Here is a 14,531-nt window from a genome sequence, read left to right as displayed (position 1 = left end):
CAATTTTATTGAAATAACTTTCTAAATTTTAATTGTTGATAATTTTTACTGTAACAAATCCTAATTATATAAACATAATGATCGTTTAAAAGACTATCTTAATGAGAGTGAATGTTTGAAAATCATTTTGCTGATATAATCTAAATTCATCTCAAATATCAACTCGTTTTTACACAATGGCCCGAGTAACATATTCAGTTTGATGATTATGTGCTTTCAACTGAATAAGACATAATATTAATGATGATTCACAAGACAATTGAATTCATTCCTTATAAGATAACCTCTATAGAAACATTTAAGCTTTCATTTTGTATACTATACTATACAAGCTGTTCCATTGTTTGAAATTTTATGATCTGTAAATAAACCTTTGAAATTCTGAAATTCACGAGTAACCTTTCAGATTTATGAATAGTAAACCAATATGCTATTGTTGTTAAGCAGTAAATTATAATAAAAATATCAATATATTGAAATAATAAACATATATTTAATAAACAATAGCAATTAATTGAGGTTCACTACAAATGAACCTTCTGGATCAACTTTCTGAGCTAGACTGACAAAATATGTCATTCTATTTCCCTTACCTTTAAGGAATACTTCGCCTCTTTCTTCAATATTGAAATCTAAGTCTTGAATGAGTTCTTTTGTTTCACCTGAAATTTGAACATTTCCTGGTACATCTGTTGACTGTAGTCTTGCAGCGACATTGATTGGATCACCAATGATATCGAATGTTGGTTTATCTGTACCTAAAACACCGCCAATCAGTGGACCACCACTGTTGCAGCCAATTCTAACTTCAAGAGAAGCATTTAACTTTGCATTGATTTCATCTAATGCTTTACTAATTTGAATACAACATCTTACAGCTTGTTCAGCATGTTTCTTTGGATCATCATCTTCTTTCATGAACAAACCAGCTGCTGCCATGTAATCATCACCAATTAATTTGATCTTTGTTATCAAATCATATTGAGAAACAATCTGATCATATGTAGCAAAGACTAAACTCAAGTTTGCCATGATATCTGTTGGTGTAAGTAAAGCTGTATAAGCAGAGAATTTAACGATATCAACAAAGAAAATTGTAGCACTTTTGATGGTGAAAGAAATATCTGTTTCACCTCTATTGAGTCTGATAACAATATCCTTTGGCAAGATCTGATACAATAACTTCTCTGATTTAGCTTTAGCTTCTTCTGCTTCTTTCCTCTTCTGTATTTCCTCTTGTTCATTTGTTAAAATGAAAACGATTGAATTAAATGTTGTTGAATTCTCATTATCTTTCATTCCAATCATTGTAGCAGCGAAAGGAATTGCTTGAGAATCTTCATCGAGTAATGTTAAATGATCTTCCCAAATTGCTGGACCTTGGCCATTAACCATCAAATCGATTTGTTTGTTCAATCTTGGTTGGTCTTCTGTTGAAACAAAGTTTGCAATTTGTTGGCCTAACATTTGATCTGGAGTTAATCCGATGTTTTCTGCAACAGATTTGTTGAGAATTTCGATAACTGATGCTTGGTTTGTAATAATAATGCATTCATTAGCATCATAAACAATAGCTTTTGATACTGGCATCTTTTCATCTCCGGAGTTTTTCTTCTTTCCTGTGAAGAACTTCATAATTTCTGGTGAATTCAAGATTGTTTGTGGTGGCAAATGTTGGAACAACATCATTAAATTTGCATAGTTATTTAAAACTAAAACTTTGAAAATTGCTGGTAAAACTAAAATGAAAATCAAGCAAATGAATCCGAGAACAACAAAAACAGCTTCTAAGTTCATCTTTCTATCATAAAACTCTTCCATTAATGCTGCAATTCTTTCTGTTGCCTTAACAACACTTGGATAGAAGTGATTTCTTAAAAGATGCATCATATTTTCTGCAACTTCTGAATTCAAATTTCCCTGGTATTTTGCTGGATTATTAAGAACGTCAACAACCATGTTCTTAAAGATTTGTACTTGTGAATCAATTGATGAACAAGCATACATATCATGAATTGTCTTTGGATCATGATCTAATTCACAAACATTTTGTAATTGCATTTCATCAAATTTCTTATCGAAGCCAATGGATCTTGAAATGTTTTCGTTACCATAAATCAAAGCATGGTTATATGTCAACAATTTGTCGAGATCTTTCCTTGCTGTTTCTTCAACAAATGAAACATTTACAATTGTTTGTGGTAATGACCCATTAAGTAAAATTGTTTGGATTACATTGACACCAATTTCTGATCCCAAAACAATTCTTGAGCATGAATAATGGAACCATTTAAGAATCATTGTTATGTCATCATTTAAGATGATTGCTTCATAACATAACAGTACATAAACGGCAACTGCACAGAATATAAAGAAGAAGAACAAAACTTGTAAAATCTTCATAATATAGGATTTATCAAGTTTTTGTGATGAAACATGCATTGATGAATCTTCATATTCTAACATCAATGGTTTCTTTGCATCTTCTTTCACTTCACATGGCAATGAAATTAAACTTCTAATCATGTCATCAACCATTTTATTGTATGTCTTGATAACAATTACAGCTGGTAAAGAGATGCCAAAGAATATAACACAAGCACCAACAATCAACCATGATAAGAACTCTTTCTTGTAATCTTTTGATTCTTGGATATTATAATTCAAAATGTTCTGGAATGTCTGATCTGAATAAGTAGCAACTGTATGAATATTAACAGCTATTTCGCAATATTCATTATTTATATAAAGATTATCAATCTTTTCTCCTGATTTGAAAGTTCCTGCAATAACATTTTGAAGGTAATCAATTGTAATTAATTGGTCCTTTAATGATGTAGGAATTTTATCAGCTGCTGTTCCATTATCACAATAAGTGAAATTAGTTCTTGAATATAAAACATCAGGAGCAATTGTATATGGATTATTATCCAAAGCTAAAACAGCTAACTGATCCAAGAACTTCTCCAAATAACTTCTGCTATGATCTAAACAATAATATATCTTATCAGGCATATCTAATGTATCTGGAACTAATGGACTAGTTACACCATTATCAATTGAAATATCTCCTAAAACAGCGGCATTGTTATCATATCTACCAGACTGATAAGCGAAATCATTCAATGTGTAGACATCTGATAAAATATTGTAGAAGATTGTGTAGCAAGCATTTTCTAAATCTCTGTAACTTGATCTTCTCCAGCTAACTCTTTGTTTCATGAATCCATAAAATCCAATGAAGAAAACAATTGTCAAAGCAACATTGAATGCCATCAAAACTGAAATGATATCTGCTTGCCATGGTCTTGTTTCTGAAACAGCATTATGGAAGGCTAATCTGACTTTACTGTCTCTTAAAATCTTCTTGCAAACAAATTCTTGACGCTCAAAATCAACAGAAAGAGATCGTGTTAATGATGAGTTATTTGAACTGTTCTGTGAACCATTCTGAGAGCTAAATTGTGAACTATTTTTCTTTCTATCAAGACCTTTTTGCGTGATTCTTTTACCTTTTGTATCCAAAATTTTGTCTTTAAGATATCTTGGGAATTTGTTAACAACTGATCTGAAACTGACATCAACATTGAAGTTTCTTCCATTACCAATTGAATCTGCAATAACACTTTCTTTGACTGCTTGATTGAATTCACATCTGCACTCAATTAAGAAGTTTGCATATTCATTTGTGATTCTCAAGTTATTTGGATTGTTTGCAAGAACGGATTTGAAATGGGCATCAATATCATTAACTAAGATACTGAGAGAAGAAAGATATTCTTGATTGCAATCTTGTTTATCCCAGAAACCATTAATAATCTGTTTGCAATCTTCATTTCTTTGTCTAAGTTTATTGAAGATTTCAAGTGTATCCTTTGTATCTGAAACTAAACGACGCATTTTGATTCTGTAGACTTGGTATATAAGGAATCTATCTGTTATATCTAATCTTCTCTTTGAAACAACTTTTTTGTACAAAACACCCATTTTTCTACTCTCTGAAGGGAAAAATGTGACGACTTGTAACAAAATAGAGACTGCTGAGTCTAATGTTCCTAAGTTTAATATATAATCTGTTAATGAACCATCGATAAAGTAGTCAGCGACTTCAGAAAGGCCAACAACGATGTACATCATTGCATATAATGAGCTCCTTCCAACACGGATACTATCGAAATATTCTTGAATGTTGGATATATCTTCATCAAATGTCAAATCCTTCTTTATCTTCTTGACCATACGCATAAAATAATATTTCGCAATTGCATAACCGATGAAAATCACGCCAATGTATACAAATATTGTGTAATTATATGTGAAACTTGGATTTGCGTAGATAACAATGAAATTAATATCTAATGCGATTGTTGTGAAACCATAAGATAAACATATAGCATTTCTCCACACTTCATAGAAAGGAATAAACATTAAGCGATAGCAAATGTATATCGTAAGGAAGATATGAAGAATAGCAGCGACGCAATAAATCCAATGTTGGAAATACTCAAAAATAGCTGATAGGACTGAAAACATTGATGTTGCTACAACCCATGTAGTGATTGAGAAGTGATCAAATAATGGGAACAAGAAGTTTGTCAAAACTACGGATCTGGATTTCAAGAAAGTGTTGATTAAGAAGATTGTAATAAAGATTGCATATGATACTGCACCAATAATTATTTCTGTCACAAAAACACCGCTATATTTAAAACGTAATGAGGTGATTCCATGATTTATAACGTAAATACTTGGCATGATGAACAATGGATCCACCATATCAAGTATAAACGAAGTAATATAAAGTAATGCAGTTGGAATTTGATAAAACTTGTTATTATAGAGAATCATCAATAAAAACCATATAACGGAAAAGACTGCAACAACTATTGTAATGGTTAAACTGATACCATCTGTTCTATCATAATTTAATGGATCTTGGAATGAGAATATCTCAATTAAAACCTTGTAAAACTTATACCAAGTTCCCGTACTTCTCCGAAAAATTGGGGTATAGACCCATAATGTAACGGATAATATCTGATTCAATAAGAATATGGCAATAACTCCCATTAACCAACCTGGGTACTTCGTTTTTTGCATAACTTGGTCTAAAATTGGAAAGATCTTATCAATTAAACCCGAATCTCCTTGAAGTAATGAATCTATCTTCTGTGCAACACTTAATGTTGTGCTTACACTTGACATAGATCGCGATACAGAAGCCTCAGCCATTTAAAATTTTGATAAATTGAAAAATAAATAAACTATAAAAATTTTATAGTTTATTCTTAACGTTATTCAAAATTTTGTGAGAACCAGATTTCAGAGCGAAACTTATTTACTCTCGTATGATGATTTTAAGATTTTTAATTATATTTAATGATTATTTTAAAATAAATTTTGACGCATTGAAAATTTTTGTGACAGGAATTTGCGAACAGATATAAACAAGATAATTATATCCAAGAAAAAGATGACGAAAATGAAAGTGAGTAAAAGTAATTGGTTAACGCGTAAAGTTTGAATAGTAATCAAAATTGAAAAAGAAATTGAATAGAGATTATTTGAAATTTAAATCAAATGGTTTTGATTTTTAGATACGTATCGTCTAGCTGAAGAAAAATTTTAGCCGGCTAAATTATCGTTCAATAATTGTCGATCAATTTTTTCTGTTCGATTTAACCAATGTCCGTTTTTGTAATATCATTAGTGAGTGCAAACAAAGTCAACAATTACTCTAATGAGCGTTTAATTTTGAAGCAAGCCAAAAATACGTTTTGAGTTTTCAATCTTCTGAAAGGAAATATGAAATGAAATATTTTTAATTAAAAGATTTGCTTATTGGTCATCAAGAGCATGTTAGTGTTACTTTTAATTCTAAATTTCCTATCCTTAATTTATTGTTCCCTAATAAATTCAGTTCTAAGTACTTGGATTGTTCAAAATGTATATTCATACGTAATGCAATTAAATGTACGAGTTGATGCAAGGTGAGTCAGAAGTTCGATACGGCTCATATGTTGATATATAGCCTATAGATATTCATATTATCTACTTTTCATTGAATTACATAAGATTTAATAATCTCATAAATATTCTTTTGAATTTTCCGAATTCCGTGTGCATTTAGATTGCCTATACCTGTATATAATAATTCTAGAATGGTTTGGTTAGATATTAAGTTTTTTAGATTAATATTTTAACATTTTGATAAAACAAGCATTTGTTCCATTTTAGAATCGCCATTGAACTCTAGTTTGACTAACATGATGTTGTATGATCAAATAAATTCTAACTTCATGAGATAAATTTTGAAATTAGAAAATGCGATATCTGACTCAAATATTTATCTGAACACATTTAACATTCAATGATAAACTAAAGTACTATACAGCAGATTCGATTTGGCTTATATTTTATATAATCAACAAATAATCCTATAAAATTGTGCTATTCACGTTGCTCAAAGATGTATTGAACATTCCCTACTTGTGTATTGATAAAATTAGATATAGATTCTAATGTAAATCGATATTTTGAAAATTCATATATATTTTGTCTTGGTTTGGCATTTGATCGTGTTGAAACCGGAATTGCAATATATATCATCTAAATATATAACTATCAAAATATGAGCTATAGATTTTTAAATTATTCTCCTGAATATGAGTGACTAACATAATTATATTGAATTGAGTAGTAAGAATCATAAATATTAGAATCTGACGATAATTTATTATAACTTTATATAGGAACAAGATTATAAATGATGACGAAAATAAAGATTAAATTTAAATCTGAAAATTTGAAAACATTAAGTGTATATGATAGCATTACAAAATTAAATTTTATGTGGAAGAGGAAATAGAGGAATTAGAAGTATTATGAGAAAATAATAAGATATAAAAACAAGATTCTATTAAATGAGTTAATTTATAGAAAGGAATAACAGTGTGAATGTAGTAAATGAATGTTTTCATGATGTATTATTGAAATCTTAAGTTTTGTTAAGAAGATAATAAGGGAATCAAATTTTGTATTAGGAAGTTTGACCGACAAGAGTGTATTGTGCACTCTTGTCGGTCTGCATGTCTCATTCCGGGAGAAATTGTCACTGCATGTCTCCCAGAATGAGACAATCTTTTGCAATCACAATGTGATTACAAAACTTCGACCGACAAGAGTGCACAATACACTCTTGTCGGTCTGCATGTCTCATTTCGGGAGACATTGTCACTGCATGTCTCCCAGAATGAGACAATCTTCCGCATTCATAACTTGAATGCGGAAGTTTGACCGACAAGAGTGCACAATACACTCTTGTCGATCTAAATGTATCTTACAATCAAAGACACTTTCATACAATCTTTTCGAAGTTAAAAAAAAAATTTAATTATTTCTTTCTTTTGTTTATTAAATCGCCTTACTCACGTACTAATCTCTTTTAGAGACTCTATCGAGCTATCCCCACATATAAACCTGTGACAATAATACATATTTACTCTCTTCATATTCTGATCTCATGACACATTATCGCAAAAACTATAATTATACAACACATCTCATAACGTCTCATTTTAGCCCTATCTAAGCGTTCAAAACCTATTTTCCACACGTAATCTGATTCTTCTGGCTCCGCTGATTCGATTTCTGCTGTCAGATCGTGAAAATATGCATCACATAAAGAGATAAATGCAAATTGCACAACTTAATATTTTCCTTAAAATTTCTCTTCAGGTTCATACCTAAATAAGCTCTTTTTTTGAAAATTCAATTTTTTCCAAAAATGTATGAATTCAAAAGTTCAGGTTATATCTAGTCATTTTCCAACATTAATTTTGTGTTTTAGTTTTTGAGATATTCATTTTATTATACGTATTATTCAGAAAATTAAAAGAATTTGTGAGGGGAAACGGAGGAGATAATAAATATGTAAAGATGGATGAATAGACAATTTGAAAAAAAAAGCAATAATTTTGAGTTGTGTTTATCTCTTTATGTGATGCATATTTTCACGATCTGACAGCAGAAATCGAATCAGCGGAGCCAGAAGAATCAGATTACGTGTGGAAAATAGGTTTTGAACGCTTAGATAGGGCTAAAATGAGACTTTATGAGATGTGTTGTATAATTATAGTTTTTGCGATAATGTGTCATGAGATCAGAATATGAAGAGAGTAAATATGTATTATTGTCACAGGTTTATATGTGGGGATAGCTCGATAGAGTCTCTAAAAGAGATTAGTACGTGAGTAAGGCGATTTAATAAACAAAAGAAAGAAATAATTAAATTTTTTTTTTAACTTCGAAAAGATTGTATGAAAGTGTCTTTGATTGTAAGATACATTTAGATCGACAAGAGTGTATTGTGCACTCTTGTCGGTCAAACTTCCGCATTCAAGTTATGAATGCGGAAGATTGTCTCATTCTGGGAGACATGCAGTGACAATGTCTCCCGGAATGAGACATGCAGACCGACAAGAGTGTACACTCTTGTCGGTCAAAGTTTTGCATCACATTTGATTGCAAAGATTGTCTCATTCTGGGAGACATGCAGTGACAATGTCTCCCGGAATGAGACATGCAGACCGACAAGAGTGCACAATACACTCTTGTCGGTCAAACTTCCTAATACAAAATTTGATTCCCTTATTATCTTCTTAACAAAACTTAAGATTTCAATAATACATCATGAAAACATTCATTTACTACATTCACACTGTTATTCCTTTCTATAAATTAACTCATTTAATAGAATCTTGTTTTTATATCTTATTATTTTCTCATAATACTTCTAATTCCTCTATTTCCTCTTCCACATAAAATTTAATTTTGTAATGCTATCATATACACTTAATGTTTTCAAATTTTCAGATTTAAATTTAATCTTTATTTTCATCATCATTTATAATCTTGTTCCTATATAAAGTTATAATAAATTATCGTCAGATTCTAATATTTATGATTCTTACTACTCAATTCAATATAATTATGTTAGTCACTCATATTCAGGAGAATAATTTAAAAATCTATAGCTCATATTTTGATAGTTATATATTTAGATGATATATATTGCAATTCCGGTTTCAACACGATCAAATGCCAAACCAAGACAAAATATATATGAATTTTCAAAATATCGATTTACATTAGAATCTATATCTAATTTTATCAATACACAAGTAGGGAATGTTCAATACATCTTTGAGCAACGTGAATAGCACAATTTTATAGGATTATTTGTTGATTATATAAAATATAAGCCAAATCGAATCTGCTGTATAGTACTTTAGTTTATCATTGAATGTTAAATGTGTTCAGATAAATATTTGAGTCAGATATCGCATTTTCTAATTTCAAAATTTATCTCATGAAGTTAGAATTTATTTGATCATACAACATCATGTTAGTCAAACTAGAGTTCAATGGCGATTCTAAAATGGAACAAATGCTTGTTTTATCAAAATGTTAAAATATTAATCTAAAAAACTTAATATCTAACCAAACCATTCTAGAATTATTATATACAGGTATAGGCAATCTAAATGCACACGGAATTCGGAAAATTAAAAAGAATATTTATGAGATTATTAAATCTTATGTAATTCAATGAAAAGTAGATAATATGAATATCTATAGGCTATATATCAACATATGAGTTTTTGGTTTGACCAATACTATACTAATGTGATCAAATTAATCTGATTTCTTAGATTTTCATTTGAAGCATTTGCAGTAGTAGGGGTACCTTTATATATTAACATATTAAAAAATTGCGCTCCGATTCGCAGTTTCTTCATGATTTTGAGATTGCATTAGATTTCGCGATGCAGAAAAAAATCACTTTAGATTCCCGTCAAACTCTAAGTATAAGCATGTCTCTATATGTAGAAACTGTCTGCGCTATTTATTTCCCGGCTCAAAAAACCACGGTGTCTGTGTGAGGAAAATACCCATTTTAGGACCCTGGGTAGGGGGTCATGAAAATTTTCCAAGTGTTGGAAATATAGGGTATCAATAAAATGACATTTCAGATTTTATACTATATGGACAGATAAAATGTTATTTACTCATCAAAGATAATTAAAATATAAAGGTTTCTTGACAATCATCTATAAAAAAAAAAATATCTCAAAATAATATTTAAGACAATTAGATTCCAGTAGTGTATAAAGTATATATACTCATTAAAAAGATGATTTTAAAGATAAGGTAAATGTTATAATGATAAATTTTAAATCTTCATTTTTATTGAGTTGAAATACTTGAGTTTATGAAACCTTATATATTGTATCTGACATGTATATAGTATAAGCAATAAAAAATCATTAATTTCATAGAAAAACAAACAAACATTTAATCTTTATTAGAAAGGTTAGCCATCTTAGCTAGCTGTTCATTAAATTTATAATGAGGCATGTTCAAAGGATTTGTAAATCCTCTTATAAGGAAATCTGAGGTAATTGCAGTCCATCTCACAATATAAGGGAAAGAAATGGAGTTTAACAGTATTGGTGACCTTATTGGACCACATTCATATGTATCTGATTTCTTTCTGATATCAATAAAATACAAATTATCTGATTTCGGATAAATAACTACATGAAAATCGTTAAATTTGGAAACAATCGTTGCTGCATTCCATGGGTTATTGATATTTTCGTTCCAAACGATTGTTGTATTATCATTTCCTATGTGTTTCTTCTTCTGAATCTGTTGAGAATCAGATTGATTCGTTGGCATCATCGTTGATACGTGGAACATGGTTTCTATCCTTTTATCGGAGAAATAAATGGAATTCTGGCCATTAATGCCTGTAAGAATATCAAGTTTTCCACAATATTTCTTGAAATCTTTTAATTGTACTTTTTCTCTGATTTTTAGGAGAAAATCTTGATACTCTTGGGATGTTTCGTTTTCTCCTAATGCAAGAATTTCACTTTGTTTCAATTTCCCTTTTTTGACAAAAATTATTCCGATTTTTGCTATCACTTTTTGAATGGTCTCAAAAAGTGCTCTCGTTTCACTACTCAGAGAACTGGAAGACTTCATGATTTCGTATTTGGAATGGGCGTAGTCATTAAATACGAAACATTCGTCTTGTTGCGGAATCATATTTTTTGGTATTTTTTCATCTATTGGCTGAATTTCGTCGGAAACTAGCTGCATCTCATTTAACTTTATATTTTGGAAGCTTGTTGAAGGAATATCAACCTCATCTTTGGTTTTCGGAGGCAATAAATTTTGAAATCCTTTGAAATTCATCATAAACTTGTTAAATTTGGAGAATGTCACTAATTCAAAGCTAGATGAGTGCGGAATCTTTGGTTTATTACCATTTTCTTTTGGGGTTTTATCCAAATAATTAATTTTATACGAAGAAGCTGTATTTGCTTTCTTTGTTGATGCTGTTAACGATCCATCTGAGTGAACTTCAGTCACAGAAAGCCTGTCATCGAAGATTTCATAGTTAGATTTTGATAAATTTGGAAATCCTGTTGATTTGAATGTAGTTAGACTGGCCAATATATAGTCAATCATGTTCTTTATCAACTGATTATTCCTACAATCTTTTGTTTCCTTCTCAAGAAGTCCAAATAAATCTGGATTTTTGTAAATTATGTCAGAACAAAGAGAAGCAATATAAATTGATTGTGGATGAGTTGGCAACTTATTTAAATTACCAATTAACCATAAAAGAGTCTTTTTCTGAAAATCCGGAAAAACATTTTCGATTTCTGTTCGATTTGAGAGCAAAATATGTAGATAAGTCCAATAAACAGTTGGACAACCATCGAATTGTTCGTATAATGTCTCATTTTTGACAAAATTTTTCAAATCATTGTCAAAAATACACAAAAAATGAGCTAAAATCTGTTCTTGGACTAAATGGTTTCGCTTGTTAACAGCACAGAAATCATTTAGATACGAAATCGGCAAATATTTGTCAGGATTTTTTGATGATGATAAAATTGAATACAAAGATATCATCAAAGAAGCAATTTTCACAGAATATAGCTCACTTACTGTTAATTCCTTAATACGATCAAGGCTATTCATTATTTCCGGTATCAAAATTGTAAATTTTGTGTCAATCAAAACCAAATTTGTCGAGAAATACAAAATTATATCAATTTCCGACGGTTTTGACACCAAATTTGTCTTCAAAACTGAATTAAACAACTCCCAATGGGAATCATTCAATCTTGAACCGATTTTAAACAAAGGAAACAGGAAATTGGGGTTTTGTTGTGTTTGTAACAACGGAATTATGTTTTCGTATATAAATTTTGGTTGATAATCAAATTCTATTGGAATATTATCCATTATTTCAACAATAGACAGCACGAATGCCTCCAAGAAGACCAAGTCATTATTATTCACTGTATTTTTGATGAAAATTTCAATATGTTTGAGATTAATTTCAGATTTTGAAGAAAATCTTGGAGCAGGAATGTAAAAAGGGCTTTGATAACCTGTCCATTGGAATGCTGTTGTCAAGAACATTGTTGGATCCGTCTTCATGACCTCCAATTTCTCAAGAAAAGTGGGAGATAATCTTTTATCTCTTGTTTTTTGGTTTGTTAAGTGATAACTCTTAGCAAAGTCAATCAAATCATCCAAATTAATTGATAACAAGTCCGGAAACATGTATAAAGCCAAGATTCATGCAAGAATTTTTTTTGTATCGAAATTTACGAATTTAGAATTACAAAACAACGAAATCAATGATTCAGACATCAGATTAGTTTCCAAAGCGCTACAAAACATCAACAATTGGATTTGACAAGACTTAGTTATCATCAATCTTTGAAAACAAAGTATAAATAACTCTTCTTTTTCCTTGTAATTAGTAAAGAACTGGTTACACAAACAATAAACAAGTACTACGCTTCTTAAACTTCTTTATATATCATATAAATTATTACAATAATGAGTAAAACGAATTAAAGTACATAAAAGTATTGTTACGTAATCAATTGATAATTTGTCAAACACGTTAATGATAAAAGTACTCACAGAACAGTCATAATTACAAACATAAGCGTATGGCCAGAAATGTTTGTGTCCTGGCTGATCAACGTATTCCTGGTTGCAACAAATAATGTCCGTGGTGAAGTAATATCGTAAAATGTAAAGTAATTTCCCTTGATCCATAATTTCACCGGAAACAGCAAGTCCTGTGAGTGTGGCTTTATTATCAGTAAGAAATGGTTTGTATGGATGATTGATTTTGATCAATTGTAATAAAAAATCTGAAATAATATCTGAAATTAATTTTTTGTAACTGTTTTTCAGATTTTTTGAATGCTTAACCGTTATCTTTTCACTGTAGTCTGTTTTGTAATCCAAATAATAGCAAAAAACGTTTTCAAAAGTAAATGTCCAATAAAAGCTCACAGAAACTGTATCTAATGATGGGAGTGCAGCAAAGATCTCTTTGATGTATTCTATTGTTATATCTAAGTCCAATTCGTTGTTAATTAAGAGATATTTTTGGAATAATAAAATTATTTCTTGATTTAAAGGAGAATTGGCAAGGATAGGTATAATTTTGCAATACTTAGCAAGATATGATTTCCTAATTGTCGAACTTTCAAGATCTGTAAAAAACGTCAAAAATTGTAAAATTTCTGCTCTTGTAGCGTCAGTTAGCTTGGATAATATGTCTGGATTTAATTTACTTGCAAGTATCTCTAGAATTTCATTCATTAACTCTTGTTTTTGAACGATAATATCAAAATTAGATTTATCTGAAAGTTTCTGGAAAATATTCGTAAATAAATTTACTTGGATAGAAGTATTGACCGTAGATATTGTATTCTTAAGCTCTGAAATTGAACGGGAAATGTGTTTTGTTACTTTCATCGGATTTTTCAAAAAATTTTGAAAATGTTGATACCGAATTCAGATGACTCAAATAAAATATATACAGTTTGATCGGCTGGATATCATGTAATATTAGGAATATAAAATGATAATAAAATGATCCGGTGAAAAGAACTGTGAGATTCAAATACAAAAGCTTGAACTGAAGTTCTAGGTGAAAGCAATGAGTTATGTTGAATATAATGAAGTGTGACAATTAGAAAAAGTAGTCCAAAAAAGAGGATTAAGAGATAAAAAAGTAAAATAGATCTGAAAGGTTGAAATTAAATATCTGAAACGATAACAAATTAATTTAGAGTATGGTCATCCTATATGTGTGTTGATGATTCAGAAAATATAGAGAACTTTTATAGGTATCATTACAAAATATAATAATAACATTTAAATGTGAAGGGACTTTAGCTCACCTGGGAGAGCGTGCGACTGAAGATCGCAAGGTACGTGGTTCAAGTCCGCGAAGTCCCAAAATTTTTTTCTTTTATTGAATTTTTTTTGTTTACATCCACTGAACAACATACTTCTAGATTCACTAACTGGAAGAATGCGATTTGTTTTTCGGATATGAAAAAATTGCAATATTATAATTATATAAATATATGCAAGGAAGTTTTAAATTAATTAGGTCATCTGGGCGAATGTGA

General features: G+C 29.9%; 2 protein-coding genes and 1 non-coding gene across 3 annotated transcripts; 1 reads left to right on the top strand and 2 right to left on the bottom strand.

The window, feature by feature from the left end:
* Window positions 1-510: 510 nt before the first annotated feature.
* Window positions 511-5,232, bottom strand: TVAGG3_0683440 (guanylate cyclase protein; the record flags this gene model as incomplete). The annotated part of the gene is made up of 1 exon (XM_001326981.1): window positions 511-5,232. One exon carries the CDS (start codon window positions 5,230-5,232, stop codon window positions 511-513), a length of 4,722 nt encoding a protein of 1,573 aa, XP_001327016.1.
* A 5,100-nt stretch (window positions 5,233-10,332) lies between these two features.
* Window positions 10,333-13,866, bottom strand: TVAGG3_0683430 (GTPase activator protein; the record flags this gene model as incomplete). Its single annotated transcript, XM_001326980.1, has 1 exon — window positions 10,357-12,060. The coding sequence occupies one exon, from the start codon at window positions 12,058-12,060 to the stop codon at window positions 10,357-10,359; it is 1,704 nt and encodes a 567-aa protein (XP_001327015.1).
* A 416-nt stretch (window positions 13,867-14,282) lies between these two features.
* On the top strand, window positions 14,283-14,355 carry TVAGG3_0683420. Its single transcript has one exon. It is a non-coding gene; the product is annotated as a tRNA-Phe (tRNA).
* Window positions 14,356-14,531: the final 176 nt, after the last annotated feature.

This window comes from Trichomonas vaginalis, chromosome III (genome assembly GCF_026262505.1).
Source record: "Trichomonas vaginalis G3 chromosome III, whole genome shotgun sequence".
In the NCBI taxonomy this organism is placed as follows: Eukaryota; Parabasalia; order Trichomonadida; family Trichomonadidae; genus Trichomonas; species Trichomonas vaginalis.
The sequence above is the reverse complement of the archived record's forward strand: the minus strand, read 5'-3'. Positions and strand labels throughout refer to the sequence as shown.